This window comes from Anabas testudineus, chromosome 2 (genome assembly GCF_900324465.2).
Source record: "Anabas testudineus chromosome 2, fAnaTes1.2, whole genome shotgun sequence".
Classification (NCBI taxonomy): Eukaryota; Metazoa; Chordata; class Actinopteri; order Anabantiformes; family Anabantidae; genus Anabas; species Anabas testudineus.
In genome coordinates, this window is record NC_046611.1 from 182,568 (window position 1) to 199,799 (window position 17,232).

Here is a 17,232-nt window from a genome sequence, read left to right on the forward strand (position 1 = left end):
GTCTTTCAGGATGTTGCGTGCCCTCCTAAGACATCGGGTGCTGTAGAGTTCCTTCAGTGAGGGAAGAGGGTAGCCAATGATCTTTTGGGCAGTGTTTATGACCCTTTGTAGAACCTTTTTGTGTGCCATGGTGCAGCTTGAAAACCACACGGGGATGCAGTATGTTAGCACACTCTCAATGGAGCAACGGTAGAAGGCAACCAGCAGCTCTCTCTTCAGGTTGACCCTCCTGAGGATCCTCAGGAAGTGAAGACGCTGTTGAGCCTTTTTCATTACCTCTGCGGTATTGGAGCTCCATTGGAGGTCTTCATCTATGTGCACACCAAGGTACTTGAAGCTTGGCACCCTCTTCACACACTCCCCATTAATGACAATGGACTGCAGATCTGACTTCTTCCTCCTGAAGTCCACGATCACTTCTTTTGTTTTTGAGGTGTTTAGGACCAAGTTGTTGTCTTCACACCACCCCACCAGCCTCTGGATCTCATCCCTGTATGCCGTTTCATCACCGCCAGAGATGAGCCCCACCACAGTTGTGTCATCAGCAAACTTAATGACGACATTGTCTGGGTGTGTGCTGACACAGTCATACGTGTACAGGGTGTACAGCAGAGGACTCAGCACACAGCCTTGTGGGGAACCGGTGTTTAGTCTCAGGGCTGTGGAGAGATGAGGACCCACTCTGACTCTCTGTACTCTGTCAGAGAGAAAGTCTCTGATCCAACAGCAAGTGGTGGGAGGAAGTCCAATGTCCAACAATTTTGCTGACAGTCTGTACGGTATTATTGTGTTAAAGGCAGAGCTAAAGTCGACGAAGAGCAGCCTAGCATAACACCCTTGTGTTTCCAGGTGTGAAATGGTGGTGTGCAGCGCTGTGATGACGGCGTCCTCTGTCGATCTGTTAGCTCTGTATGCAAACTGTAGTGGGTCGAGTGTGGGTGGGAGGTAGGACATGATGTGACGTCGGACCAGTTTCTCAAAACACTTCATTATGACAGGTGTCAGAGCTACTGGTCGGTAGTCATTGAGGCTGCTGATGGAGGTCTTTTTAGGCAGTGGGACGATTGTGACTGACTTCAGGCATTGTGGGATGTAGGACTGAGACAGTGAGGAGTTGAAAATGTTGGTGAAGACCCCAGCCAGCTGGTTTGCACACTCCCTGAGGACCTTCCCAGTCACACCGTCCGGTCCCGCAGCCTTCCAGGGGGTTCACTGCCCTCAGCATACACCGCACTTCATGCTCCTGCACTGTGAGACTGAAGCTGCTGCAGTCTGAAGTATGGGCGTCAGCTGTCCCAGGTCTGTCCACCTCGAAGTGCGCAAAGAAGTGGTTTAACTCCTCTGCGAGCACAACATCACCCACAGCCGTCATGGTGTTGCAGGACTTGTGGTTGGTTAGGTGCTGGACCCCCTGCCACACCTGTCGTGTGTTGTTGTCTCTGAAGTGGTCCTCAATCCTCCTCTTATAAGCTGCCTTGGCCTCTCTGATGCCTCCTTTAAGGTTAGCCCTGGCTGCACTGTATTGCGCTTTGTCACCATATCTGAAGGCAACATCACGTTGCTTCAGCAGGACCTGGACCTCTTTAGTCATCCAGGGTTTCCGATTGGAGTACACCCGGTGACGTTTGACCACGGTGACGTGGTCAACGCAGAAGTTGATGTAAGAGAGCACAGATGTAGTATGCTCCTCTAGGTCCTGGTGTGCGAACACATTCCAGTCTGTCCCCTCAAAGCAGTCCTGCAGCTGTTGTGAAGCGCCCTCCGGCCATGTTTTTACAGTCTTTGTCACTGGAGGGGCTCTCCTCCTGACGGGGGTGTAAGCTGGAATCAGCAACAAGGACGTGTGATCAGACAAACCCAGATGTGGTAGAGGGGTTGCTCTGTAGCCTTTTCTGATGTTGCTGTAGGCTTTGTCCAGTGTGTTTGCACCCCTTGTAGCGCATTTAATGTGCTGATCAAATTTGGGCAGTACTAACTTTAAATCAGCATGATTGAAATCCCCAGCTATGATTTGCACTGCGTCAGGATGAGAGTTCTGCTGGGTGGTTATTGCATTGTGCAGCACCTCCATGGCTATGCTAGCATTAGCATCAGGTGGTACGTATACGGCCGTTACCATGACGACGGTAAACTCTCGAGGAATGTAGAAGGGTCTGCATTTAACAATCAGATATTCCACATCTGGGGAACAGTAGTTGTCTACAGTCGTTGCATTTCTGCACCAGTTGTCGTTGATGTAGACGCATAACCCCCCTCCTCTGCTCTTACCGGAGTCACCGTTCCTGTCGTGGCGGTAGACCGTGTGGCCTGCTAACTCGATAGCCGAGTCCGGTATGGAGTGATTGAGCCAAGTCTCTGTGATTAATACAACGCAACAGTCACGGAAACACTTGTTGGTTGCATTGTTCAGCCTCAGCTCGTCAATTTTGTTCACAATGGATCTGGTGTTGGAGAGGAAAAGGCTGGGAAGCGGCGGCTTAAATGGTTGTCTCTTTAGCCGCGCTAGCGGGCCACCCCTGCAGCCCCGTTTTTGCTTCCTTTGTTTACGTTTCCTCTTGGGCTTGCCGCTGGGGAGGACCATCCACGGAGACCCCTGGGGTCTTACTATGCCCTCTGGGATGTCGTGGGAGCGGTGGAAGTCCGATGTAATAATCATTTCACAGCTTAAACCCAAGCCCAGAAGATCCTGACGACTGTATATGTACTGTGCCCAGCATCCGGTGGTTTTCCCAAAAAGTAGCACACCAAAACAAACATACACACAAAGTAAATAAAGAAAATAAAGCACCGTTCGTGAGGAGCAGTGAGCCGCTGCGTCTGTGCGCGCCGCCATCTTGAAAAGTTGGAGAGGAAGAAGAGAGGAAGAAGAGGAAGAAGCTGGACAAAGTAATCAAGAAGTCCAGCTCTGTCCTGGGCTGTCCCTTGGACTCAGTGCGAGAGGTGGGTGAGAGAAGGGTCCTGGCAAAACTGACATCCATGCTGGACCACGAGTCTCACCCACTGCAGGACGCCCTGTCTGCTCAGGGGAGCAGCTTCAGTGACAGACTGATCCACCCTCGCTGTGCGAAGGAGAGATTACGCAGATCTTTTCTCCCTGCTGCAGTCAGACTGTACAATGAACACTGCTGATACTCATATTACACCTGGACAATAATCATAAACCAACTTACACAATGTACATTTTCAATACTGCCATCTAGTAATATCCATATACTGTACATACTCATACTGCTACATATACTATACTTACATGTATATATTTTATTTATTACTGAACTGTTTATACTGTCAGGTTTCATAGCCTATTTATCTCGGACTGTGCCAGTTTAGTCTTTCGTCTCCTTTGGTCAGACTGTCTTTCTGACACTCTAGTATTTAAGCTGTTGTAAAAATGCAATTTCCCCATTGTGGGACTAATAAAGGTTTTCTTATCTTATCTTATCTTATCTTATCTTATCTTATCTTATCTAGTCCAGGACTGGAATTTCCTACAAGTCTACCAGAGCCTCCAATAACTAACTGGACTCCACATTAACTTAAAAGACATTAACTGTTATACTGGACTGCCTGCTGCCTAACACATAGCATGTAATCACCCATATGAGGATGGGTTCCCTGTTGAGTCTGGTTCCTCTCAAGGTTTCTTCCGGTTGCCTTCTCAGGGAGTTTTTCTTGCGATCGTCGGGGACAATCTGATTATTAGGGTTCATACACATTCACTGTTCGTGTAAACTTCCATAGATTGAATTGAATTTTCCATAGAACTGGGATCCCCCCATTGTAGACCGAAGTTCAAGATCCTCTGTAGAGGGTCACATAATTGAGCAGCCAGTCCTTTAACAGCCTAGGACATACAACACCTGGTCCTGCTGCCTTTCCACAGCACAGTCTTTATAACTGCAGCCTGACACCTGTTATCGTGACAGATGGTGGAGCATGCTCAGGTAATGGAAAGGGCATTGCTGCAGGGGTGGAGATGCACACAGGTGTAGGAAGAGGAGTTGGAGTACATGGAGGAGGAGACATTGAGAAGGAATGAGGGGTTGTGGGGGTACAGGCTGTATGTAACAGAATCAAACAAATTACATTTACTCTCTCATATATCTTCTCGTTTGTGTACATTGCCCTGTATTAATGCAATGTAACTTTATTTATAGTCTAGCTGAATATGTCGGTGAAGATACTTAGTCAACCAGCTGTACTTATTTGGAAGTTGAGCCATGGAGACTGGACCTGGCAGGATGAAGCTCTTATTGTGAAAATCCGGAAAGGAAGCACTTTGTGTGTGTATTTGCAGCTTGACCAGTAGAAGTTGGTGTCGCTCGGTGATCAGCTGCTCAACACGACGAAACTTTCAAATCACAAATAAAACGATTAATACCTGCTGCTACTGTGACGTCACCATGGCTCTGAAGGTAAGACCGCTCACCTGTACCTGGCAGTGACCTTTGACCCACCACCTGCTGCTGTTTACATCATCAGACGAAACACGGAGCTAAGGGCTGGTCCCTGCAGGAACTTCATAGAAAAAAATTGTTATTAAAGCAACCAGGAAATACTCAGTTCAAAGAAGGAAACGGACTTTGATCATATTTAAAAGATGTTTAAAACGCTCTGTTCGAGTATTTTACTGTTTATTATGAAAAATAAATACTAAAGAACGAATCGAAATTCGCCGTTTACGTACTTTAACATGTCTGCAAATCGTGTAGAAATTCTATAGGAATCTGGTAGGAATGTTTTAGAGCTGTCAAATGAGGAAAAACACCGAAATCATATAATAAACTTAAAGTTTCCCGCTGGTAACATGTGCAGGAATATTATTAAATATCAAATGGGCATTAAAACAATCGAATTGTACAGAAGTACTGTATATAAAATATTTTGTATTTGAATTATTTAAAATCTGTAGTAATATAAAAAACACTTAAAACAGAAGTTATAAACTACATGTTTCTACTGCAGAAATGTAGAAAAAATAGGAAACACAAAAGTACAGAAACTGGTTCAACAATTATCCAGTTTTACTGTAAAGAAGTCTGGACAATCAAGTATCTTTGGGGTTAATCCTAGGAAAAGGGCATTTATTATTTCAGATGTGTACAAGTATTATAATAATATTATTAATTACACTGTGTCTTTAACTGTGTAAACATACAGGTAAATCGTGTAAAATTTCTACTGGAGTCTGGTGTAAAGTGTAAAGTTTGTTAAAGTGAGGGAACAAACAGTCTCAGAGCTTTAGACAGAAAAGGCCTGAAGATGTTGACTCAAGAGTTCTGGTCTAACAGGAACTCCGGTTTCTGGGTCTCTCTCTGATGAGATGAGTGACATTTCCTCTCAAACTCAAACTCCTCTCAGCTCATGTCAAAGTTCTTCTTACTTTTATGTCATCCCATCAGCGAAGGATTAAATGACACACACAATATCAGGTTATTTTTCTTAAAGATCAGGTTTGATCTAAAGAAGTGTCTAAGAAAGTGTCTATTTGTTCCAAACAAAAATAATCTCTAATGTGTCATTATAAAGAACAGTATCAGTAACACTAAATCTATTGAGGTGACAAATCTGATCCTGAGCTTTGGTACCAACATAACGTAATGTTTCCAAGTGAAAGACCACATCTTAGCAGGGCACACAGGCAGGCATCATTTCCTGTGCTGAAGTTTTAATCAAACTGTACGGGTTTATACTGTTTATCTTTAATCAGCTGAAGTGTAGTTTTTTTTTAATCAAACTAACATTGAGTTTTTCTTTTAAAATTTGCTTAATTATTATCAGATTTTTAAAATAAACTATGCAAAACTCTGCACACGCCTATGTGTTCCACAGAGCAATGCTCTTACACAATCTGCTCTTATCCTTCAGTCTTTTCCTGTTTGAACAAACAGTCCATCGGACCTCACATCTCCTTTAACTTCTAGTACATTTATTTATTCACAGAAAATACCTGATAGATTTATTTACAGGCCACAACACTAACTTGGTACAGTTTATACCAGGAGAAGCTCAAATCAATAGCTATATATTTCTAAATCTCTTTATTAGAATATAACTAGAAAATATAATATATACAAAGTGACCAACCAAATAGGCCTTATGAAAATACTTAGGAAAATACAGATTCCTAACACAAGAAAGGAGCAATGGCACCAATGCCAATAAAACAAGTGCAAAAACCAGCTAAAGAAGGAAACACAGTGGACCTTGTTACACAAGCTAACAACACAGCCAGCAATAGCCACACTGGAGAAGCAACAGATGCTAACATGTCTCCAACGAAATACTATCGGCGATTTAAGCGATATAAGAAGATTTTTCTTCAAGATTTGATGACCTCATGGAAGCAGTAGAGGGTGTTCGAGCTGAACTACAAACACTTGGCAGAAGAACAACAACCATAAAAGCCACAATCGAAGACCAACTTAAAGTTGACCAATTGGAAAATTGCAGCCGCTGATGTAAAGTTCACCTGGTGGGGTTACTGGAGGGAAAAGAGGGAGCAGATTTATGTGTGTTTTTGGTGTGGCTATTTTTTTTCCAAGTCTGTTACTGCTTTAGCATGCCCATTGATTTGGTAAAAACACCCAGGCAGTATGAATCCCATACTGAGACCAAGAGTAGTGATAATGAAACTCCTGAATTACGTGGATAAAGTGAGGACCATGAGAGCGGCCAGGCTAAAGGAACCCTACCATACTGGTGGATTTCTATGGACTTGCTATGGTTAAAAACCTTCTTATAACCTACAAGGGAAAAGGTCTTAATGTCTTTTGATTCAGCAGAGGCAGCTGGAGTTTTTGAAGGGACTGAAAGAGACAGTAAAAGAATCAGGATTAAACTATTTTGAAGAGACATCTTTTCCTCTGTCTCTACAACAAACTCACTATCATCATCTCACTCTTAATACTCTAAATACTCTTGATTTCTTGTGTTGTGAGGTCTGTTAGCTCTGCTCTTTTAGCCATGGCTGCTTCTTCCTCTTCTGCTTCTCCCTCTTCTTCACCTGCTCTCTCTTTTTATGGTTTGTCATATGTTTAGTTTCTCCTCGGCCTCCTTTAGTGAGAAGGGGATTTGTAATAAATGTTGTTTATTTTCAGCACTGGAGGCCAGGCTGACTGATTTGGAAACTCTGCTCCACACCGTGGAAAATAAGCCAGCTAGTCAGGTCATGGGAGCCAGCTAGCATAGCTCCGGTTAGCTGTCCCCTGGCAGTTCCCAAGCAGCCAGGAAGTCAGGCCGGCGATGATGTTGGACTCCGTAGTTTTCTCTGGACCCCTTCCCAATCTGACCAGCGACGACATGTTTAACTGAATGTCGTCATTTAACCACTGGCTATCTAAGTGGTGTCCCGCAAACAACGTGGGCTACATCCATCCCACTTTAGATGGTGCGTCTCAACTCTCTAGAAATATGACAGAGTTTATTAGACGACCTAAACCCTGACATGTCAGAGTGGAGCCCAGGACGCAGAGACGCAGTCTTACACACCTCTCTGCAGCTTCCTTACAGCCGTCACCCCCCAAAAAATACCATAACTCCATTGAGACAGTGTCTGCTCCCCGACTACCTAAATTATTTATATCAAAAACTAACACAAGAGGAGTTATTCATAAGAACCTTATACAAATAAAGACGACTCCTCTCTTAGAACAAGACATTAGACATACAGCATGGACTGTACAACAACTCTAGATTCATTTGTAAGACCACGCTCGTACTTAGACTGCTTCCTCCCCGTAGATCATTCTGAATTAATTTCAGTAATTAATTCCTCTAAATCATCAACATGTCTCTTAGACTCCATCCCGACTAGACTCCTCAAAGATGTCTTACCTTTGATCAGCACGTCCATATTAGATCAGATCAATCTGTCTTTACAAATAGGCTACGTACCACAGGCTTTTAAGGTTGCTGTAGTCAAGCCCCTACTCAAAAAGCCTACTCTGGACTCAGGGGTCTTAGCGAATTATAGACCAATATCCAATCTGCCCTTTATCTTTAAAATTCTTGAAAAGGTAGTTTCTAAGCGATTGTATGACCACCTGCGTAGCAATAACTTGTATGAAGATTTCCATTCAGGATTTAGAGTACATCATAGCACAGAAACAGCACTGGTAAAGGTTACTAATGATCTTCTATTGGCATCAGACAACGGACTACTCTCTATACTCGTCATGTTAGATCTTAGTGCTGCATTCAACACTATAGATCACAACATTTTATTACACAGACTGGAAAATGTCAGTGGGATTAAAGGAGCAGCACTAGAGTGGTTTAAATCATATCTATCAGATAGATTTCAGTTTGTACATGTTAATGATGAGTCTTCCATGCACAGCAACGTTAACTATGGAGTTCCACAGGGATCTGTGCTTGGACCGATTCTTTTCACTTTATATATGTCCCCCTTAGGTAATATTATTAGGAAACACTCCTAAAAAGACAGAGGTTATACTGTTTGGGCCTGAAAATCTCAGAGACACTATGTCTAATCACGTTCTCACCCTTGATGACTTAGTATTGGCCTCAAGTAATACTGTAAGAAATCTCAGAGTTATCTTTGATCAGGATATCTCCTTCACCTCATACATCAAAGAAATCTCTAGAACTGCCTTTTTTCACCTGAGAAACATTGTTAAAATTAGGAGCATCCTGTCCTAAAGTGATGCTGAAAAACTAGTCCATGCATTTGTTACTTCCAGACTGGACTATTGTAATTCATTATTAATAGTTTGTCCCAATAACTCATTAAAAAGCCTCCAGTTAATCCAAAATGCTGCAGCCAGAGTTCTGACTGGAATTAGCAAGAGAGATCATATTTCTCCAATGTTAGCTTCTCTCCATTGGCTCCCTGTTAAATCCAGAATTGAATTCAAAATTCTTCTCCTCACTTATAAATCCCTTAATAATCAGGCTCCATCTTATCTTAAAGAACTCATAGTTCCTTATCTTCCAAGCAGAACTCTCCGTTCTCAGACTGCAGGTTTACTTGTGGTTCCTAGAGTTTCCAAATGTCGAATGGGAGGCAGAGCCTTTAGCTATCAAGCCCCTCTCCTGTGGAACCAGCTCCCAGTTCAGGTTCGGGAGGCAGACACCCTCTCTAAATTTAAGACTAGACTTCAAACTTTCCTTTTTTATAAATCTTATAGTTAGAGATGGATCAGGTGACTCTGAACCATCTCTTAGTTCTACTGCTATAGGTTAGTCTGCTGGGGGACCTCTACTGATACACTGAGCTCCTCTCCTCTCTCCTTTCTTCTCTATCCATTCAAATTCTACCTTTTCATGTTTGAGTCTTCTCTCTCCTGTAGTTGTGTTTCCTCCTCTCTGTCTCCCTCTCTCTGTACTTTTCTGCAGGTATCCTCGGCCTGGAGCTGTACATCTCCAGAATCCAGTTGACCTGCCCAATGTTCTTGCTGCTTGTCGTTGTTTTTTTGTTGCCTGCTGTTCTTTTCTCTCTTCTCTTTCCACTCACCCCAACCGGTTGAGGCAGATGGCCGCCCACTCTGAGCCTGGTTCTGCTGGAGGTTTCTTCCTCTAAAGGGAATTTTTTCTCTCCACTGTTGCCTAAAGCTTGCTTAAATGGGACTGTTGGGTTTTCTATATCATCTTTGTATAATTATTCTCTGTAAGGTTTTAAACCTTACACTGTAAAGTGCCTTAAGATAACTTCTGCTGTGACCCTAACCCTGCCTGCAAATAACTAACCGGACTCCACATTAACTTAAAGACATTAACTGTTATACTAGACTGCCTGCTGCCTACACAGCATGTAATCACCCATATGAGGATGGGTTCCCTGTTGAGTCTGGTTCCTCTCAAGGTTTCTTCCTGTTGCCTTCTCAGGGAGTTTTTCCTTGCCACTGTCGCCCTCGGCTTGCTCATCAGGGACAATCTGCTTTCATGATTCATACACATTCACTGTTCATGTACTGTTCTTTGGTTGTATAAAGCTGCTTTGTGACAATGTCAATTGTAAAAAGCGCTCTACAAATAAAACTGAATTAAACTGAATTGAATTGAATCTGTTATTTCCCTGCCACAGGAATACGAGTACTGCAGTTTTCTGTTTGTTCTGTTGTTGTTGTTGTCTCAGGCTCAGGTTCTGTACAACTTCACGGCTGAACCAGGAAACAACGAGCTGTCAGTCAGAGAAGGAGAGACTCTCACTATCCTCAACAGGGTACAAACTCAAACATACAGCAGTCACATGCAGTACATACTCATATGTGCAGTAAACGTGATAATCAGTCATAATCTCTGTGTGTGCAGACTGTGGGTGGAGGCTGGATCGAAGCCCAGAACTCCAGAGGACAAACCGGACTGGTACCAGAGGATTATTTACAGGTGAGCACGGTGAGGTCTGTCGGTTGGTTCTGTGTCCAGTCTGTTACTGAATCTAATGAACTTGGTGATGTTATTTATATGGATAAAGCAGCTGTCGGCACATAAAGGTTTAAATCAGCTTCAACTTTACCTGCTAATATGTCACTGATGTTTACACATCAGTGCATTCAATTATTACAATCCAATATTAAATATGTAATTCTGTGTAATTTTACTTACTTTAGTTTAATGCTAATATTTCCTGTGGTGCAGGAAGTTTTAAATGCAGGACTATTACTTGTGACAAACTTTGTAAACAGTTTAGTAATTATTTGATTTCAGTAGATGATCTGAGTACTTTTTCAACCACTGAGAGACTCCAAAACACCACAAAAACATAAAACAACCATAAAAAACATCCACAAACATCAGTAATGACCCAAGGACATTTCCTTTGGGACAAACATCAGTAATGACCCAAGTACATTTTCCTGTGGGAAAAACATCAGTAATGACCCAAGTACATTTTCCTGTGGGACGCCTCCACATGGGGTCTGGACAGGACAGCAAAGCACTAAACACCCAGTATATGCTTCTCTTTATTAATACATTTTATTGCTGATGTTGTGTTTTAAGATTGATGGCGGAGGGGATGGGGACTTCTGGTCCAGGGCCGGGGGTTATGTCAGTAACACCACAGAAGGACCAGACAGTTGTGGATACTCACAACAAGGTAACACACACAACTCAAAGTGTTTTATAATAATAATGAATACTTTATTGATCCCCTTGGGGAAATTGTGGGTGGACAGCTGCTAGACAGTATGTCAGCACTACACTACAGGGGTTTCGGTGTCTTGTCCAAGGACACCTCAGCAAATAGCCAGGAGGAACTGGGAATCAAACCACTCACCCTGGGGTTCATAGGCGACTGCTCTACCCCCTGAGCTACTGCCGCCCCGGCCGAGAAGTACAATAACAGGTAAAAATAATTTTCAATCTGTCTGCAGAAGCTGTTGAGGACGATGACGGAGAGTGGGATGATGACTGGGACGACCAATCAGTAAGCAGTTACCATGGAAATAATCAGGTGGATGAAGATACCGGAGCTTCAGGGAGGAGCACCTACGGCCCATCTGTCAAGATCTCCCGAAACAAGTAAACAAATCTTTAAAATACACAAACATAAAGGGCAAATTTGTAGATGTTACAGCATGAAACAGTAGAACTGAGTACGGCTCAGTAGAGCTCAGTAATCTTGTGCTTGTGCAGATTTCCATTCTCCAAAGGTCCAAACCCAGAAGTCTTCCTGTTAGCTAAACCACCGTCAAACAGCAGAGACCGGCTTCCTGTCTACGTGAGTAATCCGTTTTATTGGGCAGGGTTTTTGTTGTTGATTGCTATGCTCTGATTGGCTCCTGCTCATTCAATCAGATGGCAGAGGTAGGTCCAGTCTGGTTGTACCCCACGTCTCCTTTGGACTGTGTGATCGCAGACCCGAAGAAAGAGTCCAAACTGTACGGACTGAAGAGTTTCATCGAGTACCAGGTCACGCCCAATGTGAGCGGAGTCGTAATAATACACACAATTACATTCAGTCTTTTGTCAGACGCTATTATCAGCAGGTTCACACAGCAGTACATGAAGTAACAGTCACAGTAATACGCAGTAATATTGACAGTGATACTCTGTGATCTGCCGCTATCGCTCCCAGACGACAAACAGACCTGTCAATCATCGCTACAAACACTTTGATTGGCTGTATGAGCGTCTGATGGCAAAGTTTGGCTCGGCGCTTCCCATCCCCTCACTGCCTGACAAGCAAGTGACAGGTGAGCTGTCGCCATGACAACCCCAAATGTATGACACCTCTAAAAGCGGTACAATCCTGTTACACCTGGACTGCTTCTGGATGATCTCTGACCTGTGTTTGAGTCTGTACTTGTGCTTCCAGGCCGGTTTGAGGAGGACTTCATCAGAATGAGGATGGAGCAGCTGCAGGCCTGGATGTCTCGGATGTGTCGTCATCCGGTCGTCTCTCAAAGCGAAGTCTTTCAGCTGTTCCTTGCCTACAAGGATGAGAAGGTAGGTTTGTTTCAGCCAATCAGCAGTGAGAGGTTTTGACAGCTTTGTCCTGATTGGCTGAGACTGTGTCTTTCAGGAGTGGAAGGCGGGAAAAAGGACAGCAGAGAAAGACGAGATGGTGGGTCCGATTATCTTCAGTCTGATTGAACCTGAAGCTGCAGAACTCGACGCTGCTCAGGTGTAAGTCACTCAGTTTGTTTGCCCTGAGTTTTGACTGTCAGGGTACTTACAGGCTGCTTTAACCTGTAATTGGTGGAAATTGTTAGGACCTGAAGAACTTTAGAAACTTCTCAGGGCTAAAAAACAAACACTCCTTACAGAAGAAAATCTACATTTTGATTTAGTTTGATTTAGAAAATTCTGCTCAGTTCTGCTAATGAGTTCAGGTGAGTTCAGGTGTCAAATACAAAGTATAGTTTTAACCAATTAAAAAATTAATAATATAGACAGAGTTTAAAGTCGAGATGTATTCATTGCCCCCTCTGGTGGGCTGTGGGTAACTACATCTGTTTTTAAAGGGTCATTCCCCTGATTTTAAATGTTTAAAAGTTTGTTTTTTGTGTGTAAATGTGTGTATTAATGTTTGTGTAACTGTGTGTGTTACTATGTGTGTAGTGAACACAGGTGTGAACACTACAGTCGGTTCACAAAGTCGATGGACGAAGGAGTCAGAGAGCTGCTGAACGTCGGACACACACACTGGAAGCGCTGCACTGGCCGTCAGTAAATACAGTATTTTTACACATACCTGTGTATATATACACTCTAATATAAATATATTCAGTACACAGGTCCATAAATACACACAGTTTATAGACACACTAGTAACACAGTGCAGTATACATAGTATTGTTACATCAATACACTTACACATACAATGAATATATATGTGTAAAAATGAGCATGTATTAATGTGTATTACTGTGCATACTGTAAATTAAGGAATACTATATATTGTGTAATGTGTGTATTACTGCATATGTAGCACTACCTAAAGAGTACGAGCGGATTGGTCGAGCCTTCAGAAACCTGTCAACAGTTTTCAACAGCAGCAAATACCCAGGTGAGGAGGGAGGAAACACACTGTGTTCAGTGACACCGTAAAATCAGAAATTTGGGAGTTGGTTCAGTTCACAGAACCTCACAAGAAGTTTTGTTCATTTCTGACATTAGTAAAGTTTCAGTTCAACATCTGTTTGTTATCTATTCATCTTCCACTGATCCTTAGAGGTTCAGGGGGTCTGCACGGGGCAGTTTCAGATGTCAGACTGTCTCTGAATACACCAACATCATCATCGTCACATGAAGCTGAGTCTGTGCAGCAACTGCGATCAGAAACTTTTCAATCAGAGACACTTTGTGTTTCAGGGGAGGAGACATTGACAGACGCTCTGACAGCTGCAGGAAAAACCTACGAGGAGATCGCTCACATCATCAAACAGCAGGTCAACACAGTATTTATACCACTACTGTGATACTCTGTAGTACTCTGTACTGTCTGTACAACTGGGTTTTATTTAGATCCAAGTTTATGATAAACTTCACATTAAATCATTGTAGCAATAAGTGGTTTTACTTTAATGTTATTTTAGTTCCATTTGTGCTGTTATTGTGTTTATTTGTGCTGACCTCTGATGACCCCCGGTGACCCCGATGATGCCTGTTGACCTCTGACCTGCAGCCTCAGAATGACCTTCATTTCCTGTTGGAGACAAACAGCGAGTACAAAGGTCTACTGGGATGTTTCCCCGAGATCATCGCTGTACACAAGGTACTGCAGTACTAATACACAATGTGGTACTACACACTGCACTGGTATACTCAATAGTAATGTTGAGTATACCAACATTACTATTGGTATACTGTAGTTTTAGACTGTAGTATCAGTAATAACTAAATATTTTCACTTTAGAGGAAACCTCTGTCCACCTGTTTAAACTTTAACAGAGGGGGAGGGAGGCTACAGGTGAGACGTGATGATATCATGAAGGGGGTGTGGTCTTAGCTGTATTTTGTGTGTTCAGGCTGCAGTGGAGAAGGTGAAAGAAGCCGAACGTCTAGTTTCTGCAGGAAAAATCTCCAACAGTGACAGGAAGTGCATGAATCACCGCATCAGCTGCATGAGCTACTCACTCCAGGGTAACAGTACACACATATACTACACACTGTACTACAATGCACACACATACTACACAGCAGACACAAGAATAAAATAAAACTGTGTGTAACCTGACTCCTCCTGTCCCCTTTAAGCTGAGATGAATCATTTCCATAGCAACCGTATCTATGACTATACCAGAGTGATGCAGCTTTACCTGGAGCGACAGGTGATCTTCTATCAACAGGTGAGCTGTTCCCAGGCTCCAGACTCCATTCAAGGAAATTCATAATTTATTGGTTTGTTGCTGAGTGACATGTCTCTTCCCTGCTCTCTGATTGGTCAGATCGCTGACAAGCTGAGAGCAGCTCTGAGCCAGTTCACCACACTGTGAGGATGATGTCACCAGTGACATCACGGCCAGATGACTTCATTGCTGTCACTGTTAACAAAATAAAAACTTTGAATGTGTATTTTAATAGAAAACTAAAGTTTAAACACTAATTCTTGATGAAACACTCAATTTTTTTATTTAAAATAAATTATTTTTCATTACAAACTGACTTAGATTTCATAACTTTATTAAATTCACCTTTTTTCCTCTTCAGTGTGGTCTTTTGTTATTTTTTACGTTAATTAGAAATACATTTCACTATTCTTCACACGTCACATTTGTGTAGTTTAAATTGTTTTACTGTACATAGTGTTTTTATTAATATAACTTGAAAACAATGTGAAAATACAACAAAAGTAATTAGAAATTCTGAGGATGTACAAACAGGAAGTTGTGATGAGGAAAGAGAAAAGCAAATATGTCACAAATCAGACTGTAGATGATCCAGGTCAAGTATCCCAGAATAATCACCTTAAAAATACAATCAGATGTTACATCAATCAGCCATAACATTTAGATGCAGCAGCCCCAGATCATAGCACTACCCCCACAGGTTTGTACAGTAGGCACTAGACATGATGAGTGCATCACTTCACCCTCCTCTCTTCTTACCCTGATGCTACCATCACTCTGGAACAGGGTAAATCTGGACTCATCAGACCACATGACCTTCTTCCATTGCTCCAGAATCTTTATGCTCCCTAGCAAATTTTTTTCTGAGTAGCTTCACTGAGAAGTGGTTTTCTTAAGGCTACACAGCTGTTTAGTCCCAATCCCTTGAGTTCTCTTTGCATTGTGTGTGTTCTGTGTATGCTCTTACTTTTGCTATTAAAGACAGCCATGAGTTCTACTGTTTCAATGATTTGATTTTACCAAACATTAAAGCGATATGTAAAGTGAAAGTTTTAAGTCTAGTTTTAAATGTAGAGAGGGTGTCTGCCTCCAGAACCTGAACTGGGAGCTGGTGCCACAGAAGAGGAGCTTGATAGCTAAAGGCTCTGCCTCCCATTCTACATTTGTTGGGTTTTCTATATCATTTTTTTATATAATTATACTCTAAGGTCTTAAACCTTACACTGTAAAGTGCCTTGAGATGACTTCTGTTGTGAATTGGTGCTATACAAATAAAATTGAATTGAATTGAATTTAGAAACTCTAGGAACCACAAGTAAACCTGCAGTCTGAGAACGGAGAGTTCTGCTGGGAAAATATGGAACTATGAGGTCTTTGAGATAAGATGGAGCCTGATTATTGTTATTTATAAGTGAGGAGAAGAATTTGAAATTCAATTCTGGATTTTCAAAAATTTCAATTCAATTCAATTCAATTCAATTCAATTCAATTCAATTCAATTCAATTCAATTCAATTCAATTCAATTCAATTTTATTTGTATAGTGCTTTTTACAATTGACATTGTCACAAAGCAGCTTTACACAAGCAAGAAACTATGGAAGTTTACATAAACAGGGAATGCGTATGAATCCTAATAATCAGATTGTCCCTGATTCAATTCAATTTCAATTCAATTTTATTTGTAGAGCGCTTTTTACAATTGACATTGTCACAAAGCAGCTTTACACAACCAAAGAATGATGAGCAAGCCGAGGGCGACGATGGCAAGAAAAACTCCCAATGGAGAGAAGCTCCCTGTAACTCACTGCAGAATTGAACCACCGAAATAAACTCACTATACGAAATAACTAACACTAACTTGGCTGAATATTTCCCAGACCATGGTACTTTCCTTTGTTTCACTGGACTGCGTCTGTTACTCCAGGTTTGTTCTGTGGAACATAGAGAGTTTTACCATCAACATCAAAGTCACATTTTAATGAATTTCCAATGAAAAAAACTCCAATTTTAGGATTTTAACGCAAATAGTGTCATTATATATATAACAAATGATTTAAAACATATAACTACTTTAAATCTCATTCATAACATAAAATCAGTTACATAAAGACCTTCTGATGTCACAGTGTTTATGTGTCCAGATCAAAGACTGAGACTAATTAATGGCTTTGATAAGATGATCAGGAAGTGACAGGAGGGAGGACGGATGTGTTTCTGGAACCAGCTGCTTTAAAGTTGGCGTCTAACACCGAGCTCTTAACATAAATGAAGCTTGAGCAGCAATTTTAAAATGAGGTAGTCATTGTTGGACTGTCTTCTAACACATTACAGAGGATTTTTTCTATAAATCTATATTTTATCTGTGCAGCTTGTAATGTTCTGAGAGAAGCTTCTTAGTCTGTCGTACAGACTGAATAAAAGCTTGTTTCTCTCTTTAACAACAGAGTTCTGTCTCAGTATCAGTCTGAAAAC

At 42.0% G+C, this 17,232-nt stretch overlaps 1 protein-coding gene across 1 annotated transcript; it reads left to right on the forward strand.

Moving 5' to 3' along the window:
- Positions 1–4,258: 4,258 nt before the first annotated feature.
- Positions 4,259–15,119, forward strand: LOC113164628 (sorting nexin-9-like). The gene is made up of 17 exons (XM_026364004.1): positions 4,259–4,415; positions 10,100–10,186; positions 10,276–10,350; positions 10,966–11,062; positions 11,340–11,487; positions 11,602–11,686; positions 11,764–11,889; positions 12,044–12,161; positions 12,284–12,414; positions 12,491–12,594; positions 13,030–13,133; positions 13,400–13,477; positions 13,783–13,859; positions 14,096–14,185; positions 14,439–14,553; positions 14,668–14,759; positions 14,859–15,119. Exons 1-17 carry the CDS (start codon positions 4,404–4,406, stop codon positions 14,904–14,906), a joined length of 1,587 nt encoding a protein of 528 aa, XP_026219789.1. The 5' UTR covers positions 4,259–4,403; the 3' UTR covers positions 14,907–15,119.
- The last annotated feature ends 2,113 nt before the right edge of the window (positions 15,120–17,232 follow it).